This window comes from Aythya fuligula, chromosome 1 (assembly GCF_009819795.1).
Source record: "Aythya fuligula isolate bAytFul2 chromosome 1, bAytFul2.pri, whole genome shotgun sequence".
NCBI lineage: Eukaryota > Metazoa > Chordata > Aves > Anseriformes > Anatidae > Aythya > Aythya fuligula.
This window is the reverse complement of record NC_045559.1, coordinates 13,410,128-13,434,602: the sequence shown is the minus strand read 5'-3', so window position 1 is coordinate 13,434,602 and position 24,475 is coordinate 13,410,128. Positions and strand designations below refer to the sequence as shown.

Here is a 24,475-nt window from a genome sequence, read left to right as displayed (position 1 = left end):
AGCTGAAGGCACAAGGCTGGATTTTGATACTTGATTCACAAGAGGTAAAGTAGTGAAAGCTGTGTCTACCTGTGAGTGCTACAGGTGGTGATAATAATGTCTGGTACCTAGGAACAACAAGCAAATAACTACTGAATTGCCAAAAAATATGTGGAAGAAGGAGCTGATTTGTTCTGATCTCTCTCTCTCTATATATATATATACACATATATATACATATATAACACTGATACAGCTTCTTATCTAAGTAAATGAACTTTGCCTGTACTTATAACAAACATCAATGCAAATTTAGTCCCTAATTAATTAGCATATTCTAGACAGAAAAGCACAGGAATGCACAGGGATTTTTATGTGTTTAATACACATAAAACTTCTCAACAGCTTAAATAGCTATAAAAGCTAGTTCATGCTATGTAATAGATGTCTGAGTAAGCTAACGATATTTGCACTTGAAGAAATGTTTTTGCACTAGTGTTTTTTAAAGCCAATTTATAATGAACACATCCTCTTTGCTCCAGGTACCCCTGAGAGGTCTCATTCTATTCTGCTGCAGTATTCTGTCAATGGTGGCATCACTTGGCACCTGATAGATGAGTTTTACTTCACACAGACTACAGATGTCCTCTTTATCAATGTTCCTCTGCCCTACACAGCCCAAAGCAATGCCACACGTTTCAGACTCTGGCAACCTTACAACAATGGTAAGGAATAGACACCCATGGGCCTCCAGATCCATAATTGCAAAGCTTAGCATCTGTCAGAGGATGGATTTTTGGACTCAACAAGAATAGAGACTCTTAAATCTTGTTTTCTTATGTTTCAAGACCTTCCATTAAAACTATCAGAAGGTTATATTTACAGTTCTTATGAAGTTTCTGTATGTTTTAAAGTGAAAGTACCTTAACCTAATACCTTTGGTGGTGTGCAGAAGAGTATCTCCTTTGACCCTGGAGGGTTTGGGAGATCAAGCAACACCAATACAGTTCACAGAGGTTATCCTCATTATTTTTAATAGACCTGATTCTCCTTTACACTGAGGCCCCATTACAATACTCACATTATAAAAAAGTGTCTCGTGTGTAAATGGGAATTGGGCCCACCTTGCTTGGAATTAACTAGGCATTAAAAAAGCATTTAGAAAGAGAATGTACTGAGCAGTTAATCTTTGGATTAAATTGTAAAGGACTGTAGAAAACCACAAGAGGAACACAGCTTATTCCTCCTGATTAGAGGACATATGCCAGCTGAAGAAAACTGTCCTCTGTTCTCAGTTTCTCTACGCACATCTCTTAGCAGGAGTTGGCATTAAGGACTCTTAACAAATTCCAGTGGTCATTTAGACCTGGTGATACAGCAATTATTTATGCCACTCAGACAAATACCTAGCATACCTCTAACAAAAAAGCAAATTCAAATCCAGACCTAAGAATCCAGTTCCAGTTCATGTTTCTGATGGGTCCTGTCTAAAACATTTAACTAAACTTTTCTTGTAGAAATCATCTTTAATTACAAATTTCACATAAAAGAAGCCCTTTAACTTTCTCTGATCAACAGAAAAGCTTTTAGATAGATGAAGAAAAAGTTCAATTACACAAAAGATCTGGCAATCTAATCTTTTCTCTCCAGTTTGCAAACACTAATTTTGCAACACATTTGAATTCATAATCCATTTGAAAGAAGGTCACTCAGAGTTTCCGTTTCTTTCAAAGAGCTCTTGGTTGGCAAATACAGGCTGCTGAGTGCAAGGAAAAAAGTTGTAGAATGAAATCATCCTTTTAGGCAGCTGCTTATTTAGCTGATTCTTAGCTAAAGATGACACTGATGATATAGTTTCAAAGTAAATGTGATTTAAGTGGAAGATACTTGCTTAGCATAGGTTTTTCACTCTTCAGTTTCCTGTGACTTCTGTACATTTTACAGAAATAAAAGTTAATTCTGTAGTAAGGGGACTATGGAAAGATTGCCTGTGAAGCCTCTCCTTTAGCACCCGTTTTTCAGTGTAACACATACATATCAGCCACTAGTCTGCTTTTTAATAATAGCTTTATTAGGTGTTAATAGGAATGTTACCCTTTTCTTTGTAGGCAAAAAGGAAGAAATATGGATCATAGATGACTTCATTATTGATGGAAATAACCTTAAAAATCCCGTGATCCTTTTGGATACCTTTGACTTCGGTCCCAAAGAGGACAACTGGTTTTTCTATCCTGGTGGAAACATTGGGCTTTATTGCCCATATTCATCTAAGGGGGCTCCGTAAGCATCACTCAGCAATAAATTAGAAAAAAGTGACTGTGGAAAAAATGATCCTAAAATACTTTTTTTTTTTTTTTTTTTTTTTCACAGTGAGGAAGATTCAGCTATGGTATTTGTTTCGAATGAAGTAGGAGAACACTCCATTACAACAAGGGATCTAAGTGTGAATGAAAACACTGTAATCCAATTTGAGGTACTTATCCTCAGAAAGTTACTTGGCATTTTGCTCAGGGCATTCTGTTCTCTCAGGTTCTGCTCTTCAGCATGTTTGTCCAGCACTTTGTGATTGCCTGGCAGAGAAGCCTCTTTAATTTCCCCTGTAATTATTTTGATTTTGCTTTCCCTCTTGTGGGTGTATCCTGAAGCTTTTATCACACAGATAAGGAAAATTTTGCCTCACAGTCTCCTGTTTTCTTGCCTAATTTACTACTTTGTCCATTCATATATACTTGCACTGATAACACGCCTACAAGTTGGAGAGTCCCCACTGGCAGACAAGACGATGAGCACCACAATGTAATGAAAGTCTAGATTGCTACTTTACAACCTGCTCAGTATAACTGTGCAGTTGAAATATTTTCATGATCTGGCCCAGTGGGGAGCTATAAGTTCATCTGTGACACTAGAAATCATTTTCCTGCAGGCTAGCTTTACTGCACTGGCTGTACTTTCTGAAAGCCAAGCCTCTGCTTTCCTTTTGCTTCTGCCCATGCTTTCATAAAGGATCTAGTGGAAGCTATTCTTTGCCACAATGGCCTGAATTCATCCCATCTTAGGGAGTTATCTAAATGTCATGACTAAGGAGCATATTTTTCATGCTTCTTATATAATCAGTGGAAGCAGACACTCCCAATGACAACACCTAGTCTAAACTAAACTGTGCTTCTGGTTTATCCTAAAACCTAAACTGAGCATTGGCTTGGACAGCCACTGATGGGAGTAACCTTTCAGCCTACTATGTGTTTGTTTAGAGAAGTCATTTTATTGTTCTTAAGATACTGTGAAAGAATCTTTCATGTAAATTGCCATGCCACAATTACAAGGCTGTTTTTAACAAAGATGTAGCATGCTCTAGCATGCAAACAGCAAATGATATTGATTTATAAACAATTAAAGAAATGATACTAAGAGTTTTCCAAGAAAACTTGGTTTAGCTGTGTACTCATGCATGCTTCAGTTTGTCATGCAACTACTTCATAAATTATTGAAGGTAAACCATTTTCTGTTTTAAAATATAGATTAGTGCCTGTAGAACAAAAATGTTTGCGGTCATTTTAAGATATTCATAAGTCTTTGGGGCATTAACCTCATAAAATCTCCATACATACTTCCATATGTGGTAAGAACATTGTTTTAAGGAAGTTAAGTGACTTCAACTCACATTTTTGTAGACATTAGTATAAATGAAGCAGTTATGCATAATGCAATAGAGTTTCTTTCTGTGTCTCAAGAGTCAAAAACTATATTGGGTCAAGCATTGCTCTAAGCTTCCAGATGAGTAGACAACCCTTCTAGTCAAATGTAGGTTGATGGCTCTCATGTGCGCTGAAGAGTGATGAAAGAAATTCAGTGTAGGATATGTTTTCAACATTCATGCACTGTCCTAAATATAACTGGACTTTAAAAATACATTTTTGTTACAGAGTAGTATGTTAGAAAGATACTTACTTTTCACTACAAAGATATCTAAAAGTACAAAATATTCTGTAGTTTTAGTACAGGCTTTGTATTTCATCTGCAATAAATTTTTATTTATTGCACAGTAAATAGAGTATATTTTATTTTATGTGACATAGTCATCCTGTAAGGCAACTAATTCTTTTATATAAGCAATCTGAAACTGAAAGAACATCTTAATATCTGTGTGAAAGCAAAGCAGACTAATTTGAACAGTGAGCATGCAAAAATATGTCATAAAAGGTCTCAGATTCTGTATAAAACATATATGATTTGTTACAGGATACCAGTAGCATTGCAAGTCACGTAGGTTTTCTGCCTTCTCTATTGTTCTGCACATCAGGAATCTTGTCAGAACACCTTGAGAAGTTTGTCACTGTCACACTGTGTTTTGGTGTGACACTGAATCTAAATCCAGTCCAGCTATGACGCTCTTTTCAATGCTTTCACCTCAGACTTCGATGCCATACATGAGCAGAAAGAGTAGTGAGTATAAAAGCTAAAGAACATATAGAAGTGAAACACCAGATGCTCTGAAGGGTAATTCCTGTGGCATGAGCTTTTTTATTTTATTTTATTTTATTTTATTTTATTTTATTTTATTTTATTTTATTTTATTTTATTTTATTTTATTTTATTTTATTTTATTTTATTTTTTGTATAATGTAATAGATAATAATGCAGCTCAGCAATCTACCAAGTTTATGTTTGCACATTTTGTTCTAATATTTCTGGTTTTAAAAAGTCCACATTCTTGAGCTGATGCATTTGCTCCAGCCACACTATCAGCTCTCTTTTGTCTAATTAAGTTTTCTCTAGTGGAAATATTTGGGGATTTCATATTACATTCATTTTACAATGACCCAGAGCGTGATGTGCACATGGACAGGTAGGCCAATGTGCAAGTGTTCATGTTCATGTGCATGTCCTGAGTTCATCATTGCAGTTGTTAAACAAATTCTTAAATCACCATCTTCCTGAGCTAAATAAATACCATACGACATGGGAGAGACTAAGATGAAGAGTGATTAGGTGACCCAGCATACCCTTTGTCATCTTCTGCATTTCATCTCTTGGACCCCAGATCAATATTGGCTGCACCACTGATAGCTCATCTGCTGACCCGGTAAAACTGGAGTTCTCACGAGATCTGGGGGCGACCTGGCACCTCCTTCTCCCCTTGTGCTACAGCAGCAGCAGCCACCTCAGCTCCTTGTGCTCCACTGAACATCACCCAAGCAGCACTTACTATGCAGGCACCACCCAGGGCTGGAGGAGGGAGGTCATTCACTTTGGAAAACTCCACCTCTGTGGGTAAGTGTCTAGCTTTTAATCCTCCCAGCTGCTTGTTTGTTTCTTTTTATGTCTGTTTTCCAACCAAAATGGTATCCAAACATTAGCAGTCCATAAGAACAGTGGCATTAGAACAGACCAAATGACCAATCTTTCTCCCCTTTTTGCCCTGAGTGGCAGTTAGTATTCAGGTGATTCCCAAAAATATGTCATGCCTAATACTAATGTAGAGTAACCACAAATAATTTCTTATTTATCTATATATCTCATTGATAACGTGTTTGTGGAAGTGTATTGTATAGTAGAATAAATGCAAAAAGCTCCTTGAATGTTTTTAACTTAATTTCATATTTTAGTTCATCAAAGATGTTTTTGTGTGACATCTGGGATTCATTAGAAAATACAGTAAAATGTGAGCTAGTACAAACTTGATTCTACCTTAGTGTAAGGGAATGGACTTACTTAATATTCAAGGTCTCTTGTAATTGCAAAGTTCTCTGATTCTAAGAAATTAACAGCTGCAGTCACTTGGGAACTTTAAGGTTGTGGGACATGCTAAATTGGATGATAACAGATACATAGGATAGAAAAATAATTTGTGCTTGCAGGCAATTTAATATGTAACTTTTCAAAGTTACACATAAAAAAAGTTCAAAACAGTACTGTTTACTTTTCCAGGGAAAACTGTCTTATAGTATCAACTCAGTTTGTGTAAAAAATCACATCATTAAGGATTAAACTGTAGTATGTATAAATTAAAATGAGCTATCCAACTATGAGACTGTATTTATGAATCTACTGTGTGCAATGGCCCTTCCATTAAATAAATGGTTTCATATGTGCCTCTGGAAGTATGAGAAGACCTGTATAAGAGATGAGAGCCAAGTTTGGAAAACCTGGATGTTTAATAATTTAAGAAAAGGTTTAAATTTTAAACTTGAATATTCTGTTTTATGACAGTTAACATTTCAAGCATAGAGTAGTTAACCATCTTTTGCAGCAGCACGTCTGTCCTTCTGGGTTAGCCCAAAAGAATTATTTGACTCTTTACCCAACTACCCATGCACCCCCCAAATGAAAAATTTGACTATACAAATTAATATCTCATTTAAACCTTCCACGTATTTTGCTTTAGTCCTATGTTCCTTACTGATTATGTCCAATTTGCCTGTCTTCCCTCCTGTTCCTTGCCCAATAGTGGGCCAGAAAACAGTTGGTGATAGTCAACAGAACCCAGCAGCAAAGAGCAGAATCCATGGAGCCTTTGGTATAATGACATCCTTGGGCCAGAGGGCTGATGTGGGGTTTTCCCCACCAGAGTCCACTGGAATAAAGAGAAAAAATCAGCAAACCTGATTCCTTGTGTAATGCTAAATAGAACCAGCATTTCTGTCCCCAAGGTGTAAAGTGATTATATTTAAATGAAGATGAAGACATTCCAGTTATTTCCACTGCATATGTTCTTTGGGAAATTAATGTGTGTCCTCAGCAGATAGCTGTATCTAAGATCTTAGTATTCCTGTAGGATTCTGAAGGAAAAAATCCTGAGCCTGTTGAGTTGGTGAAGAAATACCTACTGACTTCAACAAGACCAGTATTTCACTCTCTGTTTCAGTCACCCTTCACTCAGGCCAGCAGGGAGCCTGAGACGAGGCTCCCTGTTCTTGTGGGGTGGAACAAATACAGCCCAAGAGACAGAGATGTCCCCTAAAGAGCAGTTTAAAACATTTCCAACCTCGTTCTTGTGTCCTTCACCTCAGGACATAGTAAAAACAATGTTTTTGACTTCCAGCAGTACTCTGATTCTTAGTTATCTTTCTTAAAACTGTTAGCAGTATCCCCACAGTATCAGCTATCTCTTACCACCTGAATCACCTCATAAATATTCCTTTTTAGCACATAAAGACAAAAACATTTGTCAGCTACCTGTGCCATTGTTTCACCTGCAGCATTTATCATAGAATCATAGAATCACAGAATCACAGAATGGCTTGGGTTGGAAGGGACCATAAAGATCACTCAGTCCCAGTCCCCCTGCCCTGGGCTGGGACACCTCCCACCAGGTTGCCCAAAGCCCCATCCAGCCTGGCCTTGAGCACCTCCAGGGATGGGGCATCCACAGCTTCTCTGGGCAGCCTGTGCCAGAGCCTCACCACCCTCAGAGTAAAGAATTTTTTCCTAATGCCTAATGTAAGTCTACCCTCTTTTAATTTAGCGCCATTCCCCCTTGTCCTATCACTACGCTCCCTGATAGAAAGTCCATCCCTCGATTTAGATGTTTCTAACAAGTCATATTAAACATGTAAATTAAACACTTTTCCCTTCTCACTCTTCTGGTTTCCTTCATCCTTTGAAACATTTTCTCATTTGGGAATAAAATGAGTCTCTCAAGTGTTTTTCCCCTGCTCAGTTTGTTTTCCCTCTTTCCCCAGTCTGTTCCTCTTTATATGCAGCACTGATGCAAATAGCACTTAGGCTGAGAATTAAAAATGACAGGCCAGGACCCAAAGGAGAATATAGTTTAAATTAACAACTTGCACTATCAGTCTGTTTTAAGATTAAGCTGTCTGAAAGCAAGCTGAATACCTGGTGACATGGCAGATCATGTTTTCTGTTCACGTAACTGAGGGTGAGATTTTACCAGCCCATTTCCACAAGTGGTCTCCCTGGAGGCAGGGTGCCAGTGTGAAGCAGGATTTCATTCTCCAGAAGACAGGGAGCGGCCTGGTCTGACGTAGATGCTGTAAAGCAAGGCAGAAGGAAATCCGTCTGACCATGGCCAATCATCCTTCCCATGGATGATGGAGAGAAGAGTGGTTAGATTTCAAATCCCATTTTCAAGTCTGTCATTCAGTTTTGGTATTTCAGCAAATGAATAATGTTATTTTTATTTCTGTCAGTACTTGGATTGAATGTCAGCATAAAGATGACAAGGTGAAGGAATTAGACATAGCAGTCAGTTTCTAGAATTAAATTATTATCAAGTCAATTCCACCAAAAAGAATAGTATATATATATGTATAGTATGGTATATTTATATATACATGTAGTATACAACAAAAGAGAAAACTTTCATTTAAACTAAGTACATTTCCCCCTTTTTCAGGTTGGCAAGGTTCAGATGGTACCAAGGATTTTATCCTGCTGGATCCCAGCCAGTCACCTGGGCCATTGACAACGTGTACATTGGTCCACAGTGTGAGGAGATGTGCAATGGGCATGGCAGCTGCATCAATGGCACAAAGTGCATCTGTGACCCAGGGTACTCTGGGCCAACCTGCAAAATAAGTACCAAGAATTCTGACTTCCTTAAGGATGATTTTGAAGGTATCTCTTTTTCTTTTTTTAGCCTGAATTCTACCTGTTAGTCTTAGTGGAACTCAGGGCTCAAAGATGAGACCTTCTGCATGCTTCTGAATCTAAACTATGCTGTGAGACTATTCCCATGAGTCAAGTTGTTTGGATGTAATTCTCAAGCATGGTTTGTGAATGCCTGATAGCTATCAAAAGCCTGTTTTGGAGCAACTGACTTTTTGCTAGGTTGTTCATATTGGAATATAAATTTGCCATCAAAACAGAGTTTCTGCAAATTGTACTTGCAGCAACTAATTTCAGAAGAGAATGATGACACGCAATTTCTGGAAAGGGATATGTCAATCTAATTCTCACAAAATGTGTATTTATTGTTCAAGTGAATACAGTTGGGTAGTTTGACCAGCACAGACAGCATGCATGTAAGCAAGGAAAACAAAGAAGGGCTTTAGGACTATGCAGTTTCTCCCTGCAAAGGAAATTTGAGTGGCCTTCATATGGCAAACGATACTTTGGAGCAGACCTTATGTCTCAGCACTGCTCAGCAAGCACAGCAGACCGGGGACCCCAAGTGGACAGTGCCAGGAGGCAACTCAAAGCCTGTGAGTGCCTGAGCAAACACAGCATCCATGCAAACACCTCTAAAAAAAAATCAAGATTTTCCCCTCCTAACAAGTATTGCAAGAAGAGCACATTTTGAATAAAGCAGCACCTGGTAACCAAACTTCTCCTTTCAAAGGTACTACTGTTCATTTCAAATTTTGACAGCCCTTTCTTGCATGCTAGCACATGGCACACAGTTTCCATATAGAGCTGGATACATTGCTGTTATCTCAAGAAAAATGAAGAGAAGTAGAAAATCATATGAATAACTGGAGAGTAAGGTCCCAAACTTCGTACTTCTGGGCTAACAGTTTATTTTGTTTTGATTTGTGACAATTTTCTAAAAAACATTGAATCATAAACACTGGCATGAATATTTGTTCACTCTGCAAGTAATATTTAATTTAGCTCTCTTCCTCTGGAAATAGTACTCTTGCAGCAGGAGCACTTTGGAGTAAATCATAAATATGTATTTACTGTGTATTCAGGTCAGCTGGAGTCTGATAGATTCCTGCTTGTGAGTGGTGGAAAGCCATCAAGGAAATGTGGCATCATGTCTGGAGGAAACAACCTTTTCTTTAATGAAGAAGGTTTACGTATGCTGATGACTCGAGACCTAGATTTGTCGCAAGCAAGGTAACACAATTTTAAAGTCCTGTCAGTATTTCACTGAAGAAATAATATACTGAAGAATAAGACATATGATATACTTCTGTAGTAAAGGCAAGCTAATATATTCTGCCTTCCTTACTCTAGCACATATTCCATTTTAACCATTTCTACCATTTTAACTTAAATTTAACTTGAACGGGGTTGACTATTTTAACACTAGGGTTTTTTCTTGAATAAGAACTCCAGGATCTGACGCCACATCTTCAGCAGTTTATGCAAGTTTTTATTTCTTAAATGTGTAATATGATGAATTGTTTGCACATCACACACTCTGCTTGTCTTACAGTTTGTTGTATTGTGAGCCACTGTTGAAGCAAGAGTGTGCTGCCAGTATAAGTGTTACATTCATCATCTCATAATCCTTTCATTTCTGAATGTTGATTTCTTCTTATTGTGCACGTTTGTTTCCAATAATTCACTGAGAAATTCCTGTCAAGCTGTCACCAACTACACTGAGCACAGCAATTGAAAAACAAATATTTTTATTGTATTTAGAGACCATGTATCATTATGGCCTTCAGAGGAGATATTTGATGAGAAAGGCATACTAAGTAAGCCACATAAAAAATTTACAGAAAAATTAATATAAATTTAGCCTCATCTTAATTGTGTGCATGCTAATAGCCCTTGTTTTCTAATTTCTTTAGTATCTTAACCTATATCTTTACATTACTACTTTGGAAAGATTGCCTTTTTCCCATGATTTTTTCCATTGATAACTTGCAAACTCCCTTCTCCTCTCTAATGTTCTGTGGGACACACTTTAACAGGCAGTTTACCTCTTTTCAGCTTCTTGTTTTCATTAACATTGACGCTCTAAGTAATGGTTCCATTGCAGAGCCTTACAGTCAATAAAGGAGCCTAATTTCTAACCATTACAAATTTAGACAAGCAATTAGCTAACCTTCATTGAAGTGTAATATTAGAGAACCCTGTATTGAATTTGTGAGATTACTCAAAGCAAACTTTTTTCAGAATTTGGTAAATACAAACATCCATAAGCTGCTGTAATTTGATTTCCTGGACTGTTCTGAAATTAAAAGATTTTTTAACAGAAGGTACAAGATATCTTGTAAGTTGCTCCATTAGACTAAATGACATGTTTTCCTTATTGCTTATGTTCAAAGAGACGTCACTTATCTCTTCTCCATGAAAGTCTGTAGCTGGATTTGCATATATTGACCTCAAGGTGTTATATGGAGATAAATGACTCCTGTCCTAATAAAAGGAAAACAGAGCAGTATGTTTAATTTCTTGTGTATGCCATGAAAAATAGCAGTTATCAACAAATAACTCTATGTTTTCATCTGAACAGCAAGGTAGACTGCAAAGGCTTTGCTGGGGACTGCTCTTTAGAAACCTAAAATAATTGTGTAGGGATTTGCTTAATTTCCAGGCTGACTCTACTGGCCACCTGCAAAACAAGACAACAGATCTGACTTTGACACAGACATGCCAAGTTCTGCCTGGGACCTGGGGAGAGGTTTCTATTTATTCCAGAAATGACAAAAAAACAGTGATAAACAGCATTTCTAATAGATCTTTTAAGGAGTACTGGACTCAGTAATCATTAAAAGCCTCTCTTTTTTCTTAGAGATTTCCTTAACCACACAGCTGAGCAGTGGTGTCAGTCCTGTATGCTACTCTGCATGTGGGGATGTAAATTAAGTGGACTCTCCAATCCAGTATTCACTGTCATCACCTCTGTATTTTAAAGATTTTAACCATGGGGACAATGTATTGTCGTTACAGTGATACCCGTAGCTGAAATTACACAGCATGAAATACCAGTAGGGACAGTATATTTTAGGTATCACATCTGATCAAACCCCTTTCAATTCTGAATTACTGGAGTATCCATAAGAAAGCTTTGCTTTTTCCATTCCAAAATAGGCAGAACCTTTGCAAAATATCTGTGGGGTGAGAAAAGACATGATTAAAATGGCTATCTTTAATCTGTTAAACATTATTTTACCGATATCTGAATGAGTTATTACTACGCTAGTAAAAATTCGGATGAAAGAATAGCAACCCATAGAGAGCAAATTCAACAGAGAAAAGGTCACCCGGGTTTATTTCCTTTAAATTATGTGGTGAATGTCAAAGAGAATCTGTGGAGGAACAAAGACTCACCAGCAGTGACTCCAATCCATTACAGATGTTATGTTGATCCATGAGGATCCCCAGCATTGCTTTACAGCTGAAGCAATATGTTATGTCTGGGACATGGTGGTGGATATAATCTATAGTGAAAGAAGTTATATATAGCACCAAGAGGAACCGCAAGTCACAGAGAGCATTAGAATTAATTGACTTGCGGATTCAGTGTTTTATTGAAGCTTTGTCTCCTCAGCACCTCTGCAGCCTCCACTCCCAGGGGATCTACCTGCAGATAAAACCAGACCAAGACTTTTGATACAAAACTTGTTTTCCCATGTTTCATTCGACTGTGAGCCAGGCAGCACTAATGCAGTGATAATTAGAACAGATAGAGCACTTTAAAGCTGTGCGAGAGCTGTGCAAACACAAATTAATACTTGTAATATCCCTGAAAGTCGGATGGGTAAATATCATTACAACAGTGCTTCCCTCCACTCCAAGTGCATTGCAGTGCTGCTTATAAGCATCATCTAACAGGAAGAATTTCTCGGTTTGATACAAGCCTATTGTGCTTCTTTGGAGCAACCAATTAAAAAGGGAATGAAAGCATTCATGTCCCTGGGTGTCTAGGGCTGGCTTCAGGGAAGCCAGCACATTTAAGTGGTGTGATTGAGACAAATTTCCCATGCTGACTAAATGGACAAAATGGTCCCTGGAAGTGAAACATGCTTTGTTCTCATTTCCAGATTTTCTCTAGTTTATGCCAATGGAAAACTTTTTTTTTTTTTTTAATTTTGAATTTAAGCATTTCATCAAATTCCTAGCAAATTATGATCAAGGCACCATTAAGGCACTATTGCTTTTCTGCCTCTAAAATCTGTACTCACAGGTTACAGGATAAAAATTTCACCCAGGATTATGTTTCTGATATTTTCAACACCATCTGCTACACAGAGAAAAGCTCAAAACAAAAATGACCAGCTTTGTTAAGCCCCTGGCAAACTACCACACAGGCAAAATGAATTTTTGTTATCCCACCTGTCTGTCTACTTATATTATTGAGCCTTTGAAAAGGAAACGATAACATCTCCTAAAGCTGGTTCTTACACCAAGAAATGATGGGGTTTGTCAATGGACAAACTCTAAGTCTCTAATTCAGGTTATCTAGGATGTTGCAGAAAAACAATTTTTTACAGTAATTGCTCTCACTGTTAGATTTGTGCAGTTCTTCATGAGATTGGGATGCGGTAAGGGGGTACCAGACCCCAGAAGCCAGCCTGTGCTTCTGCAATATTCGCTCAATGGTGGCCTCACTTGGAGCCTTCTCCAGGAGTTCCTCTTCAGCAACTCAAGCAATGTGGGACGATACATTGCCCTGGAAATCCCAATGAAGGCCCGTTCCAGCTCCACTCGAATTCGCTGGTGGCAACCATCTGAGAATGGGCATTTCTACAGTCCCTGGGTAATTGATCAGGTAAGTACTCTTCTGGGTTGTTGGTTTTTTTAATATAGTTTTAGACTGTTTTCTGTCTTAATGTTTCCCTTGTATTGGCATACATGTATGTCATTTTACTGGGTCAAGCAAAAATGCTTTTTATACAGATATTCCAGAATTATACTAATCTAGCAAAATAATTGGGCAAAATTGCTGTTTGCTAATTTTGTGCTTTTAATGCACTGTTTCTATGTTGGGTACTGAATGTCTATTTTGGAACTAGGAAGGTCTTTAATACATGGGTAGAGCCACAGGGTCACATTGCAGAAAGCCTTAGTATGCAAAATCCAGGTCTGAGTTCAAACTTTGAAAACCCTAATTTCAAATCTACCCAAATATGTAATTTCCTTGGTAAAATGTAATAGGAAACACTAGAGAAAAACTTCAATCAATATCAATCTTGTAATTTTGAAAGCAATTTAAGGTTTGTTTGTTTGTTTGTTTTTCATATTTGGGTTTTGCTTCTATTCAGGGTATATTGTATTGCTTTGTATGATTTGGTATAAATCTCAAGAAATTCCACTGAAGTTATTGCACTCAAAGTAGTGTTATTGGGCTGCCCCAGTTGAACTTGCTTAAACATTCATTAATTTTTTTATTTATTTTTTTATATAGCAGTTAGTTCACATCCATAGGAAAAACCTGGACACTGAACATCCATCCATGTTACAAAATTTTACTTCCTATCCCTCCATTTAAAAATGAAAAGAAAACTCTTATTCTTTCATCCCTATATCTTCACTGAAGTTAGTCAGTTATATTAGTTCAGAACAATCAGTAACTGAATTCAGAATAACAAAAAAGAATTAGTTATAACTTAATTGATGTATCGTAAAATCCTAATCTCTGGAAGTCAACATCAAAACAAAGAATATTACCGCAGTTCAATCGTCAGATGCAATCTGGTGGTAGTTCACCATATTGTAGAAAAGCTGAACAGTCGGTGGGAAAAATAACAGTGTAACACTTTGCTCCTATCAACATTTATTTTTGTACTTCATTCAGAATGGAATTCACCTCCTTGAACTTCAGATTTGTACAGCTGAGCCAATCTCCGTAGGATGCCTCTACAGGAGAAAGCTATTCCCCTTCCTCGTAACATAAAATCTTTACAAAGTAAATTTGTCTATTATGATCCATCAGAACATATATATGCATAGATCACTCAATGTTTTCCTCCTCTGGGATGCTCTGTCATGAGTGCGTTTGTGAAGACTTCTAAGCATGATTTTTTTCAATAACAATTCCTTTTACGATGTTTCAGATTCTTATTGGAGGAAACATCTCTGGCAATACAGTATTAGAAGATGATTTTACCACTCTGGATAGTAGAAAGTGGCTGCTCCATCCTGGTGGCACAAAGATGCCAGTCTGTGGGTCTACTGGGGATGCTTTAGTGTTCATCGAGAAAGCTAGCACCCGCTATGTTGTAACCACTGACATTGTTGTCAACGAAGACTCTTTCTTGCAAATAGATTTTGCAGCATCCTGCTCTGTCACGGATTCCTGCTATGGTAATGACTGCCTAGTAAATCCTGCCATTTCTCTTACTTTCTTGCATGGAAAATTTCACCTGTTTTATTGTTCCATTATCCATCATAACAAGAACTGAGAAACCAAAGAAAACTGCATGTTTCTGTCAGGAACTGTAATATCAGCATTTATTGTTGGTACCTGAAGCCTAAGATAAACTAAAGTATGTTTTCTTCTCCAGGCAGTTAAGTTGTAGTTCAACTCATTTAAGAAAAATACTAGCAGCTGTCTTACTCTAGTTTATTTGCCAGCATATTGTATCCACTGCTTGGGATGATGTTCTGGTTCTAATAATAAGCATCTGGGTGTTCCCAGCATATGTTTCTTGTTTTGTGGGTTTGCAGTTTTTGAGAAGTAAGTTTCAATTCAGATCTCATTTGCACTTGTATGACTAAGAAATAGTTTTTATTAGCCTACTTCTGACACGAGCTAAGTCAGAATCGATTGTGAAAATTTGTACAATCCATATGAAATAGAAAGTACGTATATATTTGTATGCATATGTCTATGTATGAATGTGTGCATATATCTATGCACACATATATAAGCATATATACATGCATGTACACATAATGATGTAATTTTTTATTGTCTGGTTTCCTTTTTGTTCATACAATGCATATTCAGTGCAGAGCAGGTTTTTGCACATATATACATATGTTTACATACTCATGCTTTTATCTGTGTAACTGTATGTATATATCTATATGTATACATACGTATATATGTGCAAAAACCTGCTCTGCACTGAGTATGCATCACAGGGAAATTAAAAATTGGGTCATTATGTGGATTTTAAAATGCACAAACAATAGGTATTCCTAGCTTTTGATTGTATAACTTGTTTATACATGTTAGATTACATTCTTTTAGCATAGCATTTGGGGGTGCATTTTTATTTTTTTATGAGAAGGACAATGTAGTATGTTGGAGCACTCAGTGTGCATAAATTCACTGAGTTACTGACTGTTCCTCTGGAATTCTGCGTGAAAATAGAAAAAGGTTTTACATAAAGTGGCTTACCTGCTTTTGCTGTTCTGAACCCTATGGAAGTAATCAACATTTTACTTATGTCTTCAACAATTTTCTTTTGGTATTAAAACCACTGCAGCATCCCTAAAATGATCTCTGCTAAGTTTAAGTGTTTTGGCAGCTTGTTTATACACTGACAAAGAAATAGTTCCTTCCTTTTTTCGTGGTTATTTCTTTGTCTACTGTGCTTACCATTATCTTAACTTTGTATTAAGTTAAGCAGGACACTACCTAGTCATGCTTCCACTTCTGATGAGGAAAACATTTCAATTTGGTATTGAAGGTTTAACACCAAAAATTCATTTACCCTTGTTTGTATCCACTTGTCCTTGTGTTTCTATAGCACTGCGTTCTGTGCTTAGACATCAAGTAGGACTGATTGGGTGATTAAGGGTCATTTTCTGTGTGTGAGGGTAGTAATGGGCTGGTAGTAATCAAAGAAGATAACAGATTTATCACCACTGTCATTGCAACCATACTCCATGTTTTACAAAGCCAGAAACTTTAGCAGCTGGAATATTTACTACCAATTACAGTTCTGTGCCTATTGATATTTACTTTTTAACGCCTGTATAAAAGTTTAACTTGAAGTATTTAGTGAGCTTGACTAATTTTTATTTTTCATAATCAAATTTATAAGCCCTAAACAGCAAAATAATGAAATTGCTGATTTTTGCTGGGAAATGAATACATTAGTTTAATACGGGTAGATTGTGTTTGAATGAAAATAAGCTCATTGACTAACAAACTCAATTTAAAATTGCTTATGCTGGATACTGAAATGAGCTGGTCTGGAGCGGCATGGAAAGAGTGACTAAACCATCTTGTTGAAGAGCCAGAAGTTTGAATTTGAGAGTTGTTCTGCCTTACACAGAGATTACGACCAGCTGAGTTCTCATCATTCAGCTTGAAAAACAAAAAGCTTCTGGTCGTGATGCTGTCACATCACTTTCTTATATGCTGCAGCTACAGAAATTGGCTTGAATTAATCCTGGTGACTTGACAGATTACTTTATCTTTGCACCTGTGGTCCTTTGAGTTAGGTGGCTGATGGGTACTGCAGCCTTCTCCTGAGTTACACTTGTTCAGCAACATATAATGTCTATTCCAGCAATGCCATCATCTTTGTGCTCATGACACAAAGTTTTGAAAAGTTTTGAGCGTAGTTTTTTTTGTTGTTTTTTTTTTTTTTGTCAGAGTAGTCTTGTGACTAAAGGTTTGTCGTAGACCTATGCGTGTGAATCTCTCACTGACTTACTGTCTTTCCACCCTTAGCTATTGAACTGGAATATTCAGTGGACCTTGGACTGACCTGGCACCCGATTTTGAGAGACTGTCTTCCCACTAATGTGGAATGTAACAAGTACCATCTTCAGAGGATTCTCATATCAGACACTTTCAACAAGTGGACCCGGATTACTTTGCCTCTGCCTCCCTACACGAGGTATCTCTCTGGTTTTCTGCAGAATAAATCTAAATACATGGCTGTGTATTGAGATATGATACATTATAGTGTTAAAATAATTGTATCTTGACATTCTTGTTTGGTCAATGTGGATAGCAATGCATAAGTAAAGAAAACTCCATCCTGCTTTGCATAAAAATTGCAAAGCTACTACGTATATTTACTTTTCTTAGTTATTTAGAAACAGGAAATTGTGTACCTGGGGAGGGGCAGGAGCAGGGGGAACTCTTTAAGAATCTCATAGTGTTGTCACCCTCACAAAATTTGGTTGTTTTGGTGGCTGATTGTCTGAGTCCCCCACCTGCATTCTGTTCTTGCTGTTCTTGGCTATGAGCTGGTGTTTTAAGAGTAACACTTTTTAGGCTTCTTGTTTTTCTGTGCATGCCTTGTATCGTTTGGTTCTCTATCAACATTTACACATGCCCCATTTTCACCACCTCTTCCTTGTTGTACTTTATTTTGTCTTTGAGGGAAGAAAACTTGTGGGATTTGTTGGGAAGCTGCATTTTATGCAGTGAAAGGAGCACTGACTGCTAGTGGGAGCACTGCCATATGTTTCGTAATGATGCTCTGAAAACAGTTCAGCTTTGGTTGGTTGGTTGTGTGGTTGTTCTTTGTGTTTGTTTGTTTGCTTGTTTGTTTGTCGGAAAAATCCATATAGGGCCAAGTGGGTAATTCAGACTTCCAGTTCTTGTCCATCTTGATGTGCTGTTAGCTGTGACTGTCCCCCATGCAGCCATACCTGATAATACCAGTGTAGTGCTAGGCCAACATAAAACCCAGGAAAAAAGGTGAATGTCAGGCTCTCTGCACAACTTCACTCTACAGCTCTTCTCCTACTGCTGAGCTCCATTTCCTAACCAAAGGCATAGGCCAAGTTAACTGCTGTTACAGATGTCGCCACAGTTCAGGCAGTGCTTACACCTGTTTGAGAAGATTGTTATAAAAGATGCCAATGAACACACACAGAAGTTTTGAAACAGAGACCTTTATTTTCCAGAAATTGTACTGAGAGCACCTATAAAGTTACCACAAGTTTTGAAACTGGAAGTGGAAAAGTCCATGTTCTGTTACTAATTGTTTTGGCATCTAAACTCCTCCCTATCTCCATTGCAGTGACTTATGTCAAGTGATAGTATATTTAGGACTTGTTCCCAGCAATGATCTCCTCTGCTTACTTGTTGTATTGCTTCACTATGTATTGTCTACAAAATCCATTACCTCAACAGTCCTTATAAAAAGCCTGTAAATTTGTGTTCAGAAAGGATTTTCTAAAGCTTCACAGGATAAATAAGGACTGGGGCTGATGCTCCAAACCAATTGAATTCGGACCTAAAAGGAACATATCACCTGAGATTAACTCAGTTTTGTACGTAGCTGTGCTTTTAAAACTGAAATCTTTTTGAGTGCTATATGTCAAAGGAAGAAGTCTGATCCCTATTGAGGCAAAAAAAAATTGCTATTCTCTCCAATCCAATAACTATATATCTTGGCTCAAGTAATACCATTTCCCAGAGATATTAAGATAGGGATTGTGTGAGAGAGGCTATTACAACCTTAGCTCACGAGCAATGGAAAACTTAACCTTTAGAATAAGGAATAGTACAGCCCTTTAGTAAAGGTGCAATTTTTTTTTTTATGCTGTTTTACTACTTCAAGCTGCATAATAGCACATGTATTTATGACTATTTATATCTGTACATCTTAGGGACTTGCAGGCTACTTAGTCAACAGCTTGGCCTAGTGCACAGCCCCCATACTGACATAGCATTTTAGGGCTCACATACCCCACTGTGCTATATAACCTGTGGCCTGCAGAAGGCAATGAACACTTCATTATATCTTAGAGATTATTTTAAAATGCAAATGCAAACTTAAAGGTTCTCCTAGGAGCATCAGCTCTGTAAGTTGTTAGCGAAGTGCCAAACCTAAAGCAGAGAGAGTGAGATATACATTTTTGTCTTTAAACCTCAAGGACTCCCTCCCAGTTTATGCATTTCTTTTAAAAAATGCTGTTTGGCGAACAACTAGACAACACAGCAGTACATTTCTCTTTGGATAAACTTGTTATCCATTCACGTCATGCAATATATTTATTAAGAAATAATTCATAGAATAACATTGAAAAGGTTTATTTTTACACTGAATAAATTTGGGGGATTTTGATGTTTATTTGTTTTGGGGTTTACAACTGAATTCTTAAAGAAAACAGACTACGCAAAGTTCAATGCTGCCATCTGGTGCTGTATAGCAAAACACCGACTAGTTTGAATTTAAAATGGTATTCTTGGAAAGTTGCAGAAATTAATCTACTCACAGCTATTCACATACTGGTGTCTACAGCTGTGTGAGATGAATAGCTCTTTGGTGTCCCCTGACTGTTTCAGCTGGGTTTCCATCATCTACCTTGGGAGATAAGACATTTAATTCACATATAGCTGTATCAAAATAAGGTGTTCAAATAGGGACCTAAATTCCACCTTTAATCAAAAAAAGGAAAATGATTTATTGAAAAGAGCCAGGACTGCACTATAGATCATTTCTTAACATTGCCAGCCAAGCTCTGGTTGGAGGGTAGGGAGGAAACTGTGAAGGCAGAGTCACGCCATCACTGGTTCCACAAGTCCCATACAGGGCTCACCTGACCCCTGTAGATCTATAAACGCAGTATCTTACATAGGAGCCAACCTATTGTCTACAGCTGCACTATGTAAGTGTAGCCAGGAGGATTCACAGAGGAAAAAGTCAGGTTAGTTCAAAGCTGAAGCAATGAAACTCAGGCTGAGGGTGAAACCTGGAAGATTGGGGTCATCCCAGCTTGATTCAGTTCCCAGCTATCTCCCAGCTTCAGATTTGTGCCAGGACACAGCTTGAACATGGTTATGAGCATCCGTTTGGGCATACCACTTTCCTTCTACCCTCTTTTCCCTTGTGCCAAACACAGCCACTTGCTTTGCTCTCCTCCCTTTCTTAACTCTCACATTCTTGGTCTGCTACGGAGCTTTGTCCTGCAAAGCATCTACACAATTCACTTGCCTCTTTCTGTCACTTCACCCATCAAGGATGGGCCAAATGCATCCTAAAAATTCAGCTAGGAGGACCTCCTTTTCCATTACAAAATTTGGGATGCCACTTCTCCATTCATTAACATTCTGGTCAAATTTATTTGAGACTTGTACAAGCAAGCTGGTACCAGCATGTCCTGGGGCTGCATAGGGACCACAGCAGCTGAGCCCAGCCCTGTCTCCCAGCTGCAAGCTTGCCTGGACTGCTCTCAGAATTTGGGAGCCCTCTTCTTGGCCTTTCAGGGACCTTGTTGCTGTCAGGAATCAGTCCAGGGCTGTGCTGATATTGAATAAATCTTCCAGGAGCAGTCTAGCCGCTAGACTGAAATTTCCCTTCAGTCAAAATAAAGATTAGCTTAGCTGGTGTACTACCTTTCTGGTTTTCTTTCTCCCCCAAAGGTCTCAAGCAACTCGTTTCCGCTGGCACCAGCCTGCTCCCTTTGATAAGCAGCAAACTTGGGCAATTGATAACGTCTACATTGGGGATGGCTGCATAGACATGTGCAGTGGCCATGGGAAGTGCACCCAGGATAACTGTGTGTAAGTGCAACTTTTCCTTTGTCCTACACAGCACTGCAGCATTTCACTCTTCTGTAATTTTAACAAAATCTTAGAAAAGGTTTTGACACAATTTGTAAAACGAAGGAGGGTTTTGCTTTTAAAACTGAACAGGGCATCATGACTGCTGAGGAGCAGAAATAACAACAGGCTGGGTGAATGCTGGGGTTGGCTCTGGCAGACCTCTGCCTGTTCACACATCATGGATGATACCACTGGTCCCTTCTCCAGCAGCCTACACTGCAGCTTGACCACCTTCCCATAAGGGAGGGAGAAGAGGCTCCTTGTGATTGCACACCCCTCTGAGGACATAAAGTGCTCCCCAAAAGTCATCCCTGGTTCCCGAGGGGTTTCACGTCATCTCCCCTTGCCTTCATCCTGGTTCTGGGTGCAGAGCACAAGGGCTGGCAATGGGATGCATCTGCTAAACAAAACAATAGATGCCAGTTCTTCACAAGGCTGTTTTTTGCCTTGTAACTGGTGTTGGCTTGATGGCCTGATGCTTCTGCTTCATAGCAGGGTTTAACCGTGGAGGCAGATGGACTTGGTCCTCAAAAGTGTTTTATATAACAGCACACACAGAGCCCTGCAAAGCTAACAAACAACTACTAGACCTCCCCAGATTTTCTGTCTGGCAACAGAGAAATACCTTCCAGATGGATATGCTACTTTTCCAGTCCACAGATGATAACAGAAATGGGAGAACAGTGGTATAATTGTGCTGTGACTACGTATATTAGTAATATATTCCACTGCAGAAAAAAATACACGTATTCTGGCATTGTCCTATATCCCAACAGCACTGAATCACCATGGCATGACCTCCTTGGTGAAGTCTGCATAGTAGTAAAACACATTTCTGTGCTTTTATCTAAACTTTGACACAATATAAGAAGAAGGTTTTTCAGATGAGACAAAATACGGGAACCGTATAAAAGAACAACAGTATCTATCCACTAGAACTTTACAGAAACATTTAAAATTTAATGTTAGCAGGGCATTATTAGGCTTAGCACATTCTTTTAAGTTTATCTATCAGAGTAAAATGTATTTTACTGATAACATTCTATGTTGGACTGTATTCTGTATTATCAACTACAATGAAAAAACATGTACACGATACTATCATTCCAAAAATTGTTTTTGTTTCATATCAACAACCTCAAAAAGTGGCAGATGCTTGAAACCCCCATATGCCAGTTGTGCTCTAGTAAATGATGCAGACGGTCTCTGTATGGAATAACACGGCACCTTGATGTGGGATAACATGATGCTGATTAAATCTCTGTGCAGGGCCTTTGCCAGCTGAATTTTGCATTTGTTTTCCTCCACAGCTGTGATGAGCACTGGGGGGGGCTCTACTGTGATGAGCCAGAGACCCCACTTCCGACACAACTGAAGGATAACTTCAATCGCTCGCCGTCAAGCCAGAACTGGCTGACAGTGAACGGGGGCAAGCTGAGCACCGTCTGTGGAGCGGTGGCCTCAGGGATGGCTCTTCACTTCAGCGGGGTTAGTGTTCGGCACGGAGGCTGACTTGCTGCTTTTGACAGTATAAACAGGACTGATTTAAAAAGTTAAATGAATAGCAACATGCTAAAAAAATATTAACACAGTAAACACAAAACATATAATAATTTAAAAAAAAAAAAAAAAAAAAAGATATCCTTTGGTTAGCTGAAGGGCAAAGTCAGGTAGGTCCTACAGCCTGGTGCCAGCCAGATACACTCCAGGATAGCCGATACCATGATCCTGGCTATTCTGCAGCCAGGAAAATGAGTAATGCTGCAGAGGCATCCTGAAAGCAGCCGTGGTAGGGCCTTTGGAGGTGGAGCTGATAGATCAAAGCACAGTTGAAGTATGTAGACATTCAGACCCACCCTCTGATAATAGCCTCTTCATAGCACTTACAATTTCCACAGAAACTGCAGTTTGGTGCAGCTTCTAATCAGCCCACAGGGGTAAATTAATAACTAAGTATTTGCATGTGTATAATGTGCACTTGCTCCTTGGAAATATGTCTGTGTGTAGACTTATCCTTCAGATATTTCATTATTGGGTATTTTTTCAGTGTTAGCTTAGAGTAAAATTGCTTGTGTTTTAGCTACATACACAGCTGTATAAGCCAGACTGCTGCTGAATTAAAGTGTGCTTTAGGTAGCCTCAGGTTTATCAAAATGACAGGATATTATTTTAGAAACATAAAACTTGGGCTTACATATATCTTTCATGCAAGGGAACTAGGTTCAAACTATGCAAGTTTTCTAAAATAAATTGACAGAAACATTTACATTTCTACTTCCTTCCTAAGTAGGAACCACTAATTAACAGACTAAGCAGGAATTTTGGGACAGCACACATATTAAAATTGCTGTGCCATCTGATTGTTTGCATAAACTGAGCTATTAGCACATAGTCAGTGAATCATTAACTCTGCATGGAGAACATAGTGTGGTACACTGGAGGTGTGGATTTTTGTAACTCTTCTATTCAGCATAAAGGTGAAGCCATTCTTGATGCTTAATTTTATAAAGCTGTAGGTGCAAGTACCAACATATGTATTTTCCAAATGGAACATAACTGAAACTGTGTTGTCAGAGAAAGTCATTTATTGCTCTGTTGTAGCTTTACTTTTATTATAATTTGTTGAAGTTGTACTATTTTGAAGGTTTTACAACATGAAGCTTTATTAGTAGTGATTGCGTAGTCTACCAATTTTTATGTTCATAAGTTTTGCCAGACAGCACCAGCCAACATAATTTTTCATTACTTTTAAGGGCTGCAGCCGTACATTAGTTACGGTTGACTTGAACCTCACCAATGCAGAATTCATCCAGTTTTATTTCATGTATGGATGTCTGATAACTCCCAATAACCGCAACCAAGGAGTACTGCTGGAGTATTCAGTGAATGGTGGAATTACCTGGAGCCTCTTAATGGAAATTTTCTATGACCAATTCAGCAAACCTGGGTTTGTAAATACCTTCTTCTGCATATATAATTTCCTGTACTAGGTCAAGTGTTCTTTATTGTTTCATAACAACCTCTCTGATTTATTACTGCTGTAGTTTAGATGATCTTTAAGAGTTCAGCTTGTCTAGTCCTGCAAGCATTTATGAATGGCTTTAGTGCATGTGTTTGAGGATCAGCATTTGTTCAGCTGCAAGGTCAGAAATATAGGAAGACAGCTACTACAATAACATCCATCCTGGTCTTGAAGATACTTTCATTAGCAATCTAGTTCCTTACTGACAAGAGCAGAAATTCATCACTTGAACTTGTTAGAAAACAGTGTATAGAGGAGAAACCTATTTCTCCAGATATCTGTGAAAAGGTCTACACTACACTCAAACCCTATTTTGAGACATTTGTGAAGTTCAAACCAGCATAGATAGGGGTGGACTTTTTCTT

General features: G+C 38.2%; 1 protein-coding gene across 2 annotated transcripts in view; it reads left to right on the top strand.

The window, feature by feature from the left end:
- Positions 1 to 24,475, top strand: part of RELN (reelin) — a 286,617-nt gene that overhangs the window by 237,760 nt on the left and 24,382 nt on the right. For both annotated transcript variants that reach the window (XM_032192390.1, XM_032192399.1), the window contains exons 38-49: positions 522 to 704; positions 2,088 to 2,259; positions 2,350 to 2,452; positions 5,021 to 5,250; positions 8,336 to 8,556; positions 9,633 to 9,780; positions 13,132 to 13,390; positions 14,676 to 14,925; positions 17,252 to 17,420; positions 20,906 to 21,046; positions 22,399 to 22,576; positions 23,842 to 24,035. In XM_032192390.1, coding sequence (XP_032048281.1) covers positions 522 to 704; positions 2,088 to 2,259; positions 2,350 to 2,452; positions 5,021 to 5,250; positions 8,336 to 8,556; positions 9,633 to 9,780; positions 13,132 to 13,390; positions 14,676 to 14,925; positions 17,252 to 17,420; positions 20,906 to 21,046; positions 22,399 to 22,576; positions 23,842 to 24,035 — 2,248 coding nt within the window. The remainder of the gene's footprint in view (positions 1 to 521; positions 705 to 2,087; positions 2,260 to 2,349; positions 2,453 to 5,020; positions 5,251 to 8,335; positions 8,557 to 9,632; positions 9,781 to 13,131; positions 13,391 to 14,675; positions 14,926 to 17,251; positions 17,421 to 20,905; positions 21,047 to 22,398; positions 22,577 to 23,841; positions 24,036 to 24,475) is intronic.